General features: G+C 36.2%; 1 protein-coding gene and 1 long non-coding RNA gene across 9 annotated transcripts in view; both read right to left on the reverse strand.

The window, feature by feature from the left end:
- The window catches only part of LOC127842490 (uncharacterized), a 48,878-nt gene extending 34,053 nt beyond the window's left edge, over positions 1 to 14,825 (reverse strand). For 7 of the 8 annotated variants that reach the window (XM_052372019.1, XM_052372021.1, XM_052372022.1 and 4 more), the window contains exons 1-4: positions 14,568 to 14,825; positions 12,168 to 12,276; positions 11,803 to 11,946; positions 3,117 to 3,319 (exon numbers count right to left, since the gene is read on the reverse strand). In XM_052372019.1, the coding sequence (XP_052227979.1) occupies positions 3,117 to 3,319; positions 11,803 to 11,946; positions 12,168 to 12,276; positions 14,568 to 14,597 (486 nt within the window). In that variant the 5' untranslated portion in view covers positions 14,598 to 14,825. Of the gene's footprint in view, positions 1 to 3,116; positions 3,320 to 11,802; positions 11,947 to 12,167; positions 12,277 to 12,834; positions 12,898 to 14,567 lie in introns of all 8 variants that reach the window. The other variant, XM_052372020.1, reaches the window with a different exon arrangement.
- On the reverse strand, positions 6,634 to 7,369 carry LOC127842500 (uncharacterized). The gene is made up of 2 exons (XR_008031672.1): positions 6,921 to 7,369; positions 6,634 to 6,763 (listed from the first exon to the last, which is right to left on the reverse strand). It is a non-coding gene; the product is annotated as an uncharacterized LOC127842500 (long non-coding RNA).
- Positions 14,826 to 15,040: the final 215 nt, after the last annotated feature.

Genomic DNA, 15,040 nt, shown 5'->3' on the forward strand with positions numbered 1-15,040 from the left:
CTTACCACCTAGACTGGATTTTTGTTTAGAAGATTCTTCTTTAAAACAAAAAAAAACTTCCATAAAAGCAGAAAGTGTCACCCCTGATAAGCCTGTGCTGACTATGTGTCACCCCTGATTAGCCTGTGCTGACTACACAGGTTAATCTGTGGTGACACTTTATGCACATGCATTAAGCCATTTTTGTCCAGTGCGAGGCACATATGAAAGAAGAAGGCAAACATAAACGACCATACACCAAATTAAGATTGACTATGTGTTCACAGATTCTGAAAAACAAGCATTAACTGCTTTAAAACCAGAGCATACACAATAAATTTGTTACCTATCACTATCACAGTTTATTATTTTATAAAAATTCAATGTAACAAGAGTTCCGTGGTCGGAGACATCTAAACAGGGCTTGGAACTAGTGACCCAAATTTCAATAGGGGTCATCTACTGTCCAAGGCCAATGCACATATGAAGTATCAAGCCACTTATTGTTACAGTGACCTTAACCTTTGACCTAGTGACCCCAATTTCAATAGGGGTCATCTACTGTCCCAGGCTGATGCGAATGGGAAGTACCTAGCCAATCAGTCAATTCTTTGACGAGTTATTGATCAGAAACGATTTTCCCACTTATTGTGACAGTGACCATGACCTTTGACCTAGTGACCCCATTTTCAATAGGGGTCATCTACTGTCTAAGATCAATGAACATGGGAAGTATCAAGCCAATCAGTCAATTCTTTGTTGAGTTATTGATCCAAAACGATTTTCACACTTATTGTGACAGTGACCTTTGACCTAGTGACCCTTATTTCAACAGGAGTCATTTACTGTTCAATGCCAATGTACATGCGAAGTATCAAGCCAATCGGTTAATTTGTTGACAAGTTATTGATTTGAAAAAAGGTCTACAGACAGACAGACAGACAGACGGACAGACAGACCCACATCCAGCAAAACAATGTACCCCTTCTTCTTCAAATGGGGGAGTGGATAACAATCTGCAATGGTGATTTTGACTTGGTGTCCAGGAGGTCCCAGAATCTATCTCCAATTGGGGAGAATTCTCAAGATTTTTCTGAAAAGACCAACTATTGGCTCTTCTCAGAAAACTCAAAATTCTCTTTTTCAGCAAAAGCTTTCAATGCATTTAAGCTAAAATTTAATTTCCAACTTACAGTTTGCATAAGTAAACATTGTTACAAATCTCTTAGCTTATCGTCAACAGGAGACCTGAAAGGCCCAACGGAGGCCTGAAAGGCCCAACGTCAATCACCTGAGATACAAAGGAACTAACCTGTTCTTTGCAGCCTAAGAATATCATTAGAACAAATGTTCTAACCAAGTTTCATGAAGAGTGAACTATTTATGTAGCTTTTAGAATGCTTACAAGGTTTTACTATAGCCATATAAAGATACATTCCCTAACCCTTGGCAGCCATGTTTTTCAACAGACCGAAACCTTTTTATTTTCGAACTCATCCAAGATATCATCTAAAAAAATGTTCTGACCAAGTTTCATGAAGATTGGACAATTAATGTAACTTCAAGAGTTACCGTAATTACTCTATGTTTTCGGACACTCTAAGTTTTTGGACACCCCATTTTTTAGCAAAAATAATTATTTTTCGTGACTCTAAATTTTCGGACACACGAGTTTTCGTCCATAATTAATGTATCTAAGTTTTCGGACAGTATATTTTACTGCGCTATTTTACCAAATTTCGGTCCTGTTTTCAATATCTAATGACACTTCGATCATGGGGTTTTACAACCAGATTAACATCATAAAACATGGCAGGTGCATGCATAAGGGCAACGGACCATTACATTTGCGTTATTGGGTAAATAACCTTATAAACCGGTATTAAACACTGGTTTCGCCCGATAGCTTAAGCGTTATGACAATTACCAGGGGTAGTGCCAATTAACAGTTAATTTATATACCGCAATGGTGCTACCGGTACCCCTTCTCAGTAAAATAACTGTGACAAATACTAAAAGCTTCAAAGTGTGATGCACCCTATTGCAAGTTTTACTAACAAAGGAAGGTGTTAGACAACAACTATCGGAAATGAACAAACAAAGAATTCATAGTTTTATTTTGTTAATTACAGGTTCTTATAGCGAGTTTCTTATAGCGAGTATCGGTACATCACATGCTCATCTTTGAACTCGTTGGTCAAAGAACAACCTTGTAGTAACTTTCTGTCAAATAAATTAAGCATTTAAAATTATTTAAAATGCAGTGAAAACATATATCACTGTAATTTATACAATACGGCATGGTATTTTACAAGCGCGTGCTATTACCGGTAGTTGTTGATACAATTTACGCTATTTTCAGACATTTCAATTTTCAACTCTAAGTTTTCAGACACCTGTATTTTGTGAATATTTTTTGTATCTAAGTTTTCGGACACAAATTTTTTTTATTATTTTTAAGTGTCCGAAAACATAGACTTATTACGGTAACAAGTTTTTTCTATAGCCATATATGAAAAAATGCCCTGCCCCCTGGCCGCTATGTTTTTCAACCAACCAGTGTCATTTTCGAAATTCTTCGCAAGATATGATTGGGTCAAATCTTCTGACCAAGTTTCATAAATCAGACAATAAATGTGGCCTTTAAAGTGTTAACAAGGTTTTACTATAGCCATATAAAGCCATATAAGGAAAAATGCTGCGCCCCTGGCGGCCATGTCTACCAACAGACCAGAACCATTTTCGAACACATATAAGATATCATTAGAACAAATGTTCTGACCAAGTTTCATGAAGATTGGACAATAAATGTGACTTTTTGATTGTCTAAGTTCCTACTATAGCCATATAACGAAAAATGCCCCCCCCCCCCCCAACGGCCATGTGTTTCAACCAACCGCAAACATTTTGAAACTTGTCCAAGATATGATTGGCACAAATCTTCTACCCTAATTTCATGAAGATTGGAAAATAAATATGGCCTATATAGCGTTAACAAGGAAAATGTGGACGCCTCACAACGAACAACGCCAACAGACGAAAGGGGATCACAAAAGCTCACCATAAGCACATTGTACTCAGGTGAGCTAAAAAAGTGAGTAAAAACTGCTCAAAATGAATATTCCCTTGAAAAGTACCTTCTTCAGCAGTTTTTCCACAGCCTCACGTCTCCATTTGCAGTGGCATATGGTCTCATAGTCTAGCCTGGAAAGCATTATGGGTTTCTTCTGGTACAGGTGACCAGCTACAGAGCGGGCTCCAGGTCTGGACATTTCATTCTTCACCCATGCATACTCCTTTACAAACTTCACTTTCTCCACAGCGTCTGCTGCTTCATCACCTACAAGTATGGTCTGGTATAAACTAGGCACAATTTATTACCCACCACAAATAAAATGTACTTTTCAGTTGTGCATTTTCAAAGGAAAATGGTTTAACATAAAATTATTTGGTATTTACCACTATTTTGGTATGAATACATGCATTTTAGAGCTCAAACCATCATAGCTTATATTTCAAGTGGAGGTTTTTATAAATTACAAAACTTAAAAAATATTTTTGTTGGATAATAAAGAAAGAAAATAAAACATTTACCATTTGTAGTATTATAAATTGTGTTGAGTATACAATGTATGAAAATTAAAATATAACAAGAGCACCGCATAACGGGTGCCAAGCTCGGCTACGTGTGCAGGCGTGAATAAATGAAAGCTTGTCAGAATTTTTTTCTTTTAAAGGTCACACTGTCCTTGACCTTTGACCTAGCGACAAAAAAAAAGTGGCGTGTAAAACTCATCAAGATGCATCTACATATGAAGTTTCAAGGTTGAAGCAATTTGATTCTAGAGCCAATGTTCAAAACCTTAACAAAATGTTTAGCACGACGCGGATGACGAGCTGGCCTTGACAATACTGCGGGGTTTCTCCGAAAACGCCGAACTAAAAATTAATTTAAATAATTTGCCTTTTTTTCTATACTAAATAGACTATAGTGAAATGACATCATTGTTAGATACTAATGTTTTTTGTTATGCTGATCAAGCTGATAAAAAAAGAGACAAATGTAATGAGATTTTATGACTGCAAAGAAAAGAACGTTATGAAACTGAAGCCTTTTAAAGTAACACCAAATCAACATTTTGGATTTAAAACAAATTATCTGCATTTTATAAGTGTATGAATTGTCTGAAAACGTATGACTAATTAATGCATTATAATAGTTGGCATTTCTGCAAATAAGGCTAAATTTTAGCCCAACAGATCATACAGTGGTAAGTCAGATAAATGCTGTTTAATTCCTAAATATCAAATGTAAGAATGGGAAAAAAGAATATATTGATCAAAATGATTTATTATCATTCCTAAACAGAATTCTACCAAACAAAAACTTATAATTTCCAATCACACACCTATAGCCTTATACCTTAATATGTTTTTTCCAAAAACAACCATAATGAAGAAAATGAATGCAACAGAGCTGTATAAGATGTTGTCAATAAATATTTTAATCTTTATTAAAGGGGCCTTTTCATGTTTTGGTAAATTGACAAAATAAAAAAAAAATTGTTTCAGATTCGCACATTTTCGTTGTAGTTATGATATTTGTGAGAAAAAAGCAATACTGAACATTAACCATGCTCTAAAATATCCATTATATGCAGTTTTTGACAATTTAAAAACATGAATATTATAAAGCGCTGCAACACGAAACAATTGAATAATTTGGAGAGTTGTGTTGTTGTCGTTATATTTTGTGATACTACGAGAATTGCTTATATAAACAGTCTTGGCATTAATTTTTTTAAGGCACTAGCCTGGTTGGGCTACCAGCTTTGAAATTTCACTAGCCCTAATCAATTTTAACTAGCCCGAATTAAAAGTTACAATTCTGTTACATTTATAACAACATGTATGTTTGTATTGAAGAAAAATACATGTAGAACAATAAAGATTAAACAAATACACACTTGATTCTGTTTTTATTCACAGTTAATGTCTGACAAAAAAAATAAAACAATGTCAACAGACATCTCCATTCAATCATGGTCATTGTCTGAGTCTCCGACATCCAGGTCTGACATATTATGTATGCTCCTTAAGGCGACCTGAAAAAAACAAACAATGTTATAACATGATATAAGTTTTCAAAACAAATATCTGAATAAAGCAAATAAAATGTCAAACTAGCAATAATATCTGTGCAACTTTTCTTCCCAAACTTCTGAGTATTCTAAATCTAAAACGACATTTGTAGCAGTAGTTCTATCGCCACATATGGTTTATCGCTGATTTGCCGATTTTACCAGCATCTAAAATGCAGTATAATACACCTTTGAATTTACTTTCAGGATTTGTACCTTGACAGATAAACTTTATATGTACAAAAAAACTATACTTGCAAAGTGCATGATATTTAATTTGTTTTTTAACATTATGTATGACATGCACATACCAGCAAGTGAGCGATGCAGGCGCATAATCAAATTCCTTGGAGACATCAAAACGAAGCAAAGACCGATTATTTTTCCATGACGTTTGGAATTATTTTCGTTAAGTTGTTCATATTTTGTGTTGCTTCCTTCATTCTCATTTTGCGGTTGAAGTTTGTGCGATGTGCGCTCAAAATAACACAGAAAATACATTAAAGTCAGGGAATAATCTAGAATTTACTATCTATGGGTCCCTGAACTCGCAGATTTTAGACCAATGAGTCACAGGCCAAAATTAATGAGTCCACCTTGAAAAAGAATGGGTCCCAAATTTTGCAAGATACCAAGTAGTGAAGAAAATATGTCTAAATCACACTAGCTCAATAACTATAATTGCATTACACTTTTAATTATCTCAAAAACTTGTTGAAACCAAAAAACAAATTCTGAGTTATCACTATCTTGTTTGCCTTCACATAGGCTTTAACATTATCTGTTACATGAATGTGACCTGTTACAACATTTCAACTTGATTCAAATCGATGATAATATTATTGTTAACATCCGAATTGCGAGCTTGATAATATTATGTTTACGTCCGAATTGCGAGCTGTTGACCTACCTTTATTAAAGTTTAGATTTGTTTGTTTTGGATTTAGCTTCAACACCTTATTTCGGAGGCATTTTTTTCTGTATTATTTATGACTAAGTTACACAAAGTTAAAGCAGGTTTTCATCCGAGGACTCTAAAAATATCATAACACATTCTATTTAAAAGATCAATTCTAATTGATTTGTATTATACAGCAGCGGCTCGACTAGAGCCAATGGAAAGACTTGTTGGAGTCTTCAAGCCTCATTCGGTTAAACTCAGCGTTCATTGCTACACTCTTGACTCATACACAAGATGATTCGTACTTATCGTGATTCGCGTATGCGTTAACGGATACAGTTCAGCAATGCGTCCGAATGGACACACATATTTAACAAGAGTGCCAAACTGTCACAAGATACGCCCGTTTTAAGGCTTTGGACAACTTGATAACTTTAAAATGACCCATTTTTGAACTTGACCTACATATCATCTAGACACAACTTCTGACCAAAGTTGATGAAGATCTGATGAAAACTACTTCAATTAGAGAGCGGACACCATGCTAAATGATTGAAATGCACTAAGTGACCTCGTGACCTAGTTTTTAACCTTGCATGACCCATATTTGAACTTGACCTACATGTAGATATTGTCTAGACACAACTTCTGACCAAATTTGGTGAAGATCGGATGATAACTACTTCAATTAGAGAGCGGACACCATGCTAAATGCTTGAAATGGTTTAAGTGACCCTGTGACCTAGTTTTTGACCCGGCATGACCCATATTTGAACTTGACCTAAACATTGTCTAGATACAACTTCTGACCAAGTTTGGTGAAGATCGGATGAAAACTACTTCAATTAGAGAGCGGACACCATGCTAAATGCTTGAAATACACTAAGTGACCCTGTGACCTAGTTTTTGACCCGGCATGACCCATATTCGAACTTGACCTAGATATTGTCTAGATACAACTTCTGACCAAGTTTGGTGAAGATCGGATGAATACAATTTGAATTAGAGTCCGGACAAAGTGGCGCCGTTGAAAATGCACTAATTGACCCTATGACCTAGTTTTTGACCCGGCATGACCCATATTCGAACTTGGCCTATATATCAACTAGATGCAACTGCTGACCAAGTTTGGTGAAGATCGGATGAATACAATTTGAAATAGAGTCCGGACAAAGTGGCCCCTTTGAAAATGCACTTATTGACCCTATGACCTAGTTTTTGACCCGGCATGACCCATATTCGAACTTGGCCTAGATATCAACTAGATGCAACTGCTGACCAAGTTTGGTGAAGATCGGATGAATACAATTTGAATTAGAGTCCGGACAAAGTGATGCCTTCCGCCCGCCGCCCGCCGCCCGCCGCCCGCCGCCAAGGGGTTTCACATAATACGTCCCGTATTTTATACGGGCGTATAAAAAGGATGCGTCTATTTCCATATTTGTGCGTCATAGACGCTGGACGCACATGTAGATTATTCCCTGTAAAATAAATGAATGCCGCAAGTTCTACACCCAGTAGTAATAATTGTTATAGCGTCTCACGAGATCGTCTTACAACACTGTTCGATAAGCGTCTAATCAATAAGTGCACAAGGGAAACAACCAATGCAGTTTTGAATAAGCGTCTATATGAAGCTATTTCGGACTTGTTACTAAGTTCGGACATGAAAAAAAAGCACTCGACCCATCGGGCTACCGGCTTGGAATTTTCACTCGACCGACGCAAAAATCACTCGACCCGGTCGACAGTCGAGCGGGTTACGGCCAAGACTGTATAAAGTATACAAGAGGGCCTGAAAGGCCCAAAGTTGCTCACCTGAGATTCAAAGGAACTGACCTGTTCTGTGCAGCCCAAGATGTCATTAGAACAATTATTCTAACCAACTTCCATGACTAGTGAACACCCTGGCAGCCACGTTTTTCAACAGACCAGAACCATTTTCATACACATACAAGATATCATTTAAACAAATATTCTGACAAAGTTTCATGAAGATTCATGAAGCCATATAAGGAAAATGCCCCGCCAAGTGGCCATGTTTTTCAAGCAACTGGAACCATTTTCGAACTTACTCAAGATATCATTGGAACAAATTTTCTTACCAAGTTTTATGATGATTGGACAATAAATGTGGCTTCTAGAGTGTTAACAAGGTTTTAATTCAGCTATATAAGGAAAAATGCCACCCCCTCTTTGCAGCCATGTTTTTCCACCTACCGGAACCATTTTCGAACTCAAGATATTATTGGGACAAATCGTCTGACTAAGTTTCATGATGATCGGACAGTAAATGTTGCCTTTAGAGTGTTAATAAGGTTTTACCAAAGCCATATATAGCCATATTAGGAAAAAATGCCCCGCCCCCTGGTGGCCATGTTTTTAAAGCAACTGAAACCATTTTCGAACTCCATTTTAGATATCATTGGAGCAAATCTTCTGACCAATTTTAATGAAGATTGGAAAATAACTGTGGCCTCTAGAGTGTAAACATGGTTTTACTAGAGCCATATAAGGACAAATGCCCCGCCCCCTGGCAGCCATGTTTTTCAACCAACTGGCATCATTTTTAAACTCGTCCAAGATATTATTGGGATGAATCTTCTGACCAAGTTTCATGAAGATTGGACAATAAATGTGGCCTCTAGAGTGTTAACAAGATTTTACTATAGCCATATATGGAAAAATGCCCTGCCTCTTAACAGCCACATTTTTCAAGCAAACGTAACCATTTTTGAACTCATCCAAGATATCATTGAGACCAATCTTCTATCCAAATTTCATGAAGATTAGACAATAAATGTGGCCTCTAGAGTGTTAACAAGGTTTTAGTAAAGCCATATTAGGAAAAATGCCCCGCCCCCTGGCGTCCATGTTTTTAAAGCAACCGAAACCATTTTCGAACTCATCCAAGATATCATTGGGACAAATCTTCTGACCAAGTTTCATGAAGATCCAGGCTTGTTTACCCTACCAATTGCTTCTCAGTAGTTTGGAGGGCATCTGTCAGTAGTTTTGGGCTGTTGTCAGTAGTTTTACCTTTTTCAATCATTTAGAGTATTAAAACAGCATGACTGGTTCACATATCAGTTAAACGGTATATAAAGAATTAGATGAATTTACTTCCTCATAATTTAATCTGTTAAGCACGTTATACTGTTATTATTTATTGGATGTGCACACTGCCCTTCTAAACAACACTATAACAAAAGGTTTCACCTGTGTTTAGTTTGTTAGTCCCAGGGTTGTCAGAGGATTGCCCTATCTCAGTGATAGTAATAATCTTTTATAATTGTTGAAGAACTGTCTCAAATGATAAGTTGATGAGATCAAATTGACTGTTCCTCTAACATGTATCAGCTTTCTCTGATTGGAAACAAGTTCAAACCATTACCACTACATACATGTACATTTTGACACCATTTTTTAGAGGCATTAAGATACCAAATTAATTGGTACCAAAAAAGACTGGGTACGACATGAACATGGATGATAGAGATCGAAGCTGTAGTTTGTTTCATACAGCTTATTAACGATTTCAAAAAGAGCTGTACCTCATAAAATAAACTTTATGCACGTTTTTTAAACTATAACCTTCTTTGAGCGATTTCCAAATCAGGAAACATAACTTTCAGTGTTTCATTCAAGGTCTTTGCCGTTGATAGAAACAAGTTGTTCTGTGCAATGAACTCACACATATTGACCTGCGCATTAGTGGTTTTCAAGTCCTTCTCCAAGCTAGATCCTCGCATCATAGGGGAAATGTCTTTATTTGAAGATTTGATCTTCTTCCAATTAATGTGGCTCTGCAAATGAATGTGTCTCTTACAGTCATTTTTGTTTTGCCTCCATGAGCGCACGAAAAGTCAATATTACATGTTGAACAGTGAACTTTCGTTTTTCCTTTTAAGAAGGCCCGAGGCATGGCCAGTATCATCTATAGCCTTCTTTGTACTTTTGAGAGTTTGTTTTAGCAACTTTTTTCTTTGGAGTGTCAATATTGGAATTTAAAATGCCAACAGCGGGGTCACTGGTATTCTGCATTGTCCCCGGGAGGCTTAAATTTTTACGTTTCTTACTACGCAAGCGCTAAAATTATTATGATTGACAAATTACCCGCAATAACCGAAAATAAGCGAAAGTACGATTAAAAACTGAAATTTGACCATTTTGATTGACCGATCTGTAGTTTTCAGTACAAATCCGTAGTGCGTAGTTTAGCAAAAGAATCCATAGTAACTACGGCGAATCCGTAGAAGTAAACAGGTCTGAAGATCGGAAAATAAATGTGGCCTCTAGAGTGTTAACAAGGTTTTACTATAGCGGTAAGCCATATAAGGAAAAATGCCCCGCACCCTGGTGGCCATGTTTTTCAACCAACTGGCATCATTATGGAACTCGTCCAATATATTAATGGGATGAATCTTCTGACCAAGTTTCATGTAGATCAGACAATAAATGTGGCCTCTAGAGTGTTAACAAGGTTTTACTATAGCCATATACCGGTATAGCCATATAAGGAAAAATGCCCCGCCCCTTGGCAGCCATGTTTTTCAACCAACTGGCATCATTTTCGAACTCGTCCAACATATTATTGGGATGAATCTTCTGACCAAGTTTCATGTAGATTGGACACTATATGTGGCCTCTAGAGTTTTAACAAGGTTTTACTATAGCCATATAAGGAAAAATGCCCCGCCCTCTAGCGGCCATGTTTTTCAACCAACTGGCATCATTTTCGAACTCGTCCAAGATATTATTGGGATGAATCTTCTGACCAAGTTTCATTAAGATTGGACAATAAATTTGGCTTCTAGAGTGTTAACAAGGTTTTACTATAGCCATATATAGCCATATAAGGAAAAATGCCCCGCCCCTTGGCAGCTATGTTTTTCAAGCAAACGTAACCATTTTCGAACTCATCCAAGATATCATTTAGACCAAACTTCGACCACATTTCATGAAGATTGGATAATAAATGTGGCCTCTAGAGTGTTAACAAGGTTTTACTTTAGCCATATAAGGAAAAATGCCGCACCCCCTGGCGGCCATGTTTTTTTAACCAACTGGCATCATTTTTGTACTTGTCCAACATATTATTAGGATGAATCTTCTTAACAAGTTTCATGAAGATTGGACAATAAATGTGGCCTCTAGAGTGTTAACAAGGTTTTACTATAGCCATATAAGGAAAAATGCCCCACCCCTTGGAAGCCATTGTTTTCAAGCAAACGTAACCATTTTCAAACTCATCCAAGAGATCATTGAGACCAATCCTCTGACCAAATTTCATGAAGATTGGAAATAAATGTGGCCTCTGGAGTGTTAACAAGGCAAATGTTGACGCCGCACGAAGCACAATGCATGACAGACAAAAGGCGATCACAAAAGCTCACCATGAGCACATTGTGCTCAGGTGAGCTCAAAATACATCACTCATTGTATGAAGGCCCCTGTAATGTTACATTTCTATGTCAAATTTTGTTTTATTGTTGAAGTAAATACATTGACTGACAGACTAAAACTTGATCAAGCTTTTGACACATTCAATTATTAAAAGCATTTTTCCATGTTGTCACTTATTCCATATACACCACATCATTATTAAACAAATGCATTATTAAACAATCAGTTATTGCCTTTGAACAAGCAAACACACACCCTAACCGCCTTGACTCCCTGAAAAATATCATTGGATTTACTAACTCAAAACTCATGGTTTTGGAGCCTCCAAATCAGATTTCTGGTTTATTCCGGAATTTCAACCCCTAAAAATCTTACCTAAACCAGGGGATTCCCTTGATTCTTGCTGGAGTACTGGTGAAACAGCAACATCTGTAGTACCCAGTTTGTTGTTGTTGTTCTGGTTAATTTTGGAAGGTGAGCCACGTCTAATGGACTGTCTATGTGGTCGATGAACAGATCCTGTCATGAAATATTTTAAAGGGCAATTAATATATTTTACAAAACCTTTCATACACAATTGACAGAACTAACAATCAACATTGTCCGGCTTTGTAAAACAGTAAAATGAGTTTTTAAAGATTTTCTAACTTAACTTTTGAAATACATGTAAGAACTATACAAATTTAAATATTATCCCTGTAGCTGCCTACAGATATCAAGTATACATTATTACAGCTTACCAGATGGAAGGAGGCCATTGCATGGAGACTGTGCAGGACTAACTTCTGGATAGTTTTCTGTTAAGGTTTCTCCTTGGTACTGATCACTCATTTCACTATTTTTTTTGCCCTGGAATTAAAGTTGAAAATGGAGTAGCCGACCAGGTAACAATTATTAGTTTTGTTATATTACCCAAGATTTTATTATAACTAAATGAAAATTTTAAAACTGTAATAGTGCACTGCAAAGTTATTTTTAGTGATATATTGGAACCCATATTGGCCCCATTCAAAAGATACATACATAAGTTTCACCCTGGAAAAGCCTGATCATATTCTCTCAGGGTTGGTGTCATAATGAAAATAAAATGACACAATTTGGACAAAAATGGACCAAGCGAGAGGTGTTTTTGTAAATATTACCAGATATTTTCCTCAAGATACTTTGGAGCCTAATATTATTTAGTATTTGTAACAGAGTATTTAATGAATGTTTATACAAATGTCAAATTTACCTTTAAACAAGAAAATGCTTATGCATAAGATTGCATAGTGGTATAACACCTAGCTAGTTACAACATTTAACTTTCAAGGAGCATAGAGTGACTTTGGTAGGTCATTGTCGGCTCGGGTACTACTAAGTACATGTATCCCGGGTACGAAAAATACTAAATATACTTAAACGTACCTGGTCGATATTAGAATGTGCCCGAGTTGTATTCCCGGCCCAAATCCGACGTCATAAAACGTGCTACCAATTACAGTAAAACGATATTGTTTATCTTAAACAAGCTTCTCTTAAAAAAGCTGCATGAACATGCTTTTTGAGTATGAGTTTCAATAATATAGAGGCAATTTAACAGAAAATCGACATAAATGTGAACATAATAAAAAAAAATAAAAAGCAGACAACTAACGATTTAGCATTAAAATTTCCGGGTATGCTTTAGTATATTTGCTCTACCCGGGGTACATGTAAGTTAAGCACATGTGAAGTACAGTCACTCAACCAGTTTAGAATAACCCGGCAAAAAACGTTAATTCTTTTGACCACAATAATTTCTTTCAGGATTTATTGTCAATGTGAGAAGATGTAAAAATAAAGGGTTAAATTTATTTTCTATGATAACAGGTTAGGCCAGACAGCATATACAGTTTTTTGTCAAAAAAAGCCATACAAGTTCAACCTTCGGAAAATTATTAAAAATCATTCAACTTACAGAATAAGTATTTTGAAACATTGTCATGGTATTTGTTTTCAATCAGCAAATAGTTAATTTGAAAATAATAAAGCCTTCTATATCCATATCAGGGCTTTTCATCTGGAAATTGGGAAGAAGCCCTAACCTTGCAAATTGGGAAATTTAAGCGCGATAAATGGCCATTTTGGGAAAAAAACTTTAAAAGCATTTCATCACAGGTAAATCATTTAATCAATTTTAAACAGTCACAATAATGGTTTGAACTTTATTTTTGTTATGAATTAATGACCTGGAAATGTTCTTTTCAAAGATTGGCCAGTATATTTTCAAACAGATAAACTTTTCGACAGGTAACAGCAGTTTTTGAACAGTAATATTTACCATTATGTGACATTTTCAAACTGAAAATTCAGCGATGACACTGGTGACCTCCCTTGCGGCCCTCGTGCAAAAACCGACAATAAAACCCGTACTACGCAATATTCTGTTCTAGACTGGTACACAAATACAATTAAAATTCGGCTTAGCGGTAGTGGGGAAATACCTGAACTGAACTGGTAGCGAAAAAATCGATACCAGACAACAATTACGCAAAATAAACCTTCATCTTTGTTTATCGCTCGTGGAAGCTTTCAATGAAATTACAATCATCTACAAGACCAGTAAAACTATACCGAATAGTAACTTGGCTACAAAACACTATCCGCTGTGTTTATTTTTTTTATTTTCAGGGGAATTTCAATCGTTTTTTTTGGGAAGTCTTTCAGCCAGAGTTGGGAAAAAATAAGGCTTTTTAGAATTGGGAAGGAGTCGAATATCGGCCTCTGTTATATAAGGATGAAAAGCCCTGCATATGCACCTTTCAAAACATAACTCATTCAATCAGTTCCGGTTAACTTTTTGCAGCATTTATCTTCCTGTAAGCACAAAAGCTGTCTTGCTAAAACTTTGTTAATTTATTCCTTTACCTAATGCATTCCTAAGACCCTTATCATTTTGTTTTTATTGGGGCATTGTGGAAAATTAATTACAAATTAATCGGAACTGCTGATTATCCAAAACTGGTTGACAAACTGTAGTACCCGAGCCAACAATGACCAATCGAGCTACAGTGACTATAGAGGCAGTGAAGATATCGATTGACAGCTTAATAACCTACTAGAGAAACACACTATAAATACATATTTAATATCTTTGTGTAAATCAAACTGCTAAAAACCTCGGGTTTTTGAGAAGACTCTTCGGGCATGCTACACAAATCGGACAAACGAGTATCCGGACACAATAACAAATAACTCGACAAAGCTTTACAAAACCAAACACCATTTATGACATGGCATTTCAAGTGTTACAGCTAGTTAAATATATAATCATTGCTCTTTGATAATGCTTTCCAATATCGTTTCAGTAATGATGATGTATTTTGGTCTTCATTTTTCTCAATTCAACAAAAAATCACCAACACAATTTACCTCAAAGAAAAGGCAAGACGGTCTACGACGGTCAGGGCAAGTCTAAACGGTATTCTGCTAGGTAGCCAATCCTAAGCTGCAATGTCATGTATTTGAGCTTCCTGTGGGGAAGCTGCTGATTAGTTTTCTCCAAATCTGATTTGGCGGGATAAGTGTTTTAAAATCCTTTTATTGGTCACACTTATGTGTTTATATTCAATCTTCAGCGTCTTAGTCCATT

Source organism: Dreissena polymorpha, chromosome 8, assembly GCF_020536995.1.
Source record: "Dreissena polymorpha isolate Duluth1 chromosome 8, UMN_Dpol_1.0, whole genome shotgun sequence".
NCBI classification, from domain to species: domain Eukaryota; kingdom Metazoa; phylum Mollusca; class Bivalvia; order Myida; family Dreissenidae; genus Dreissena; species Dreissena polymorpha.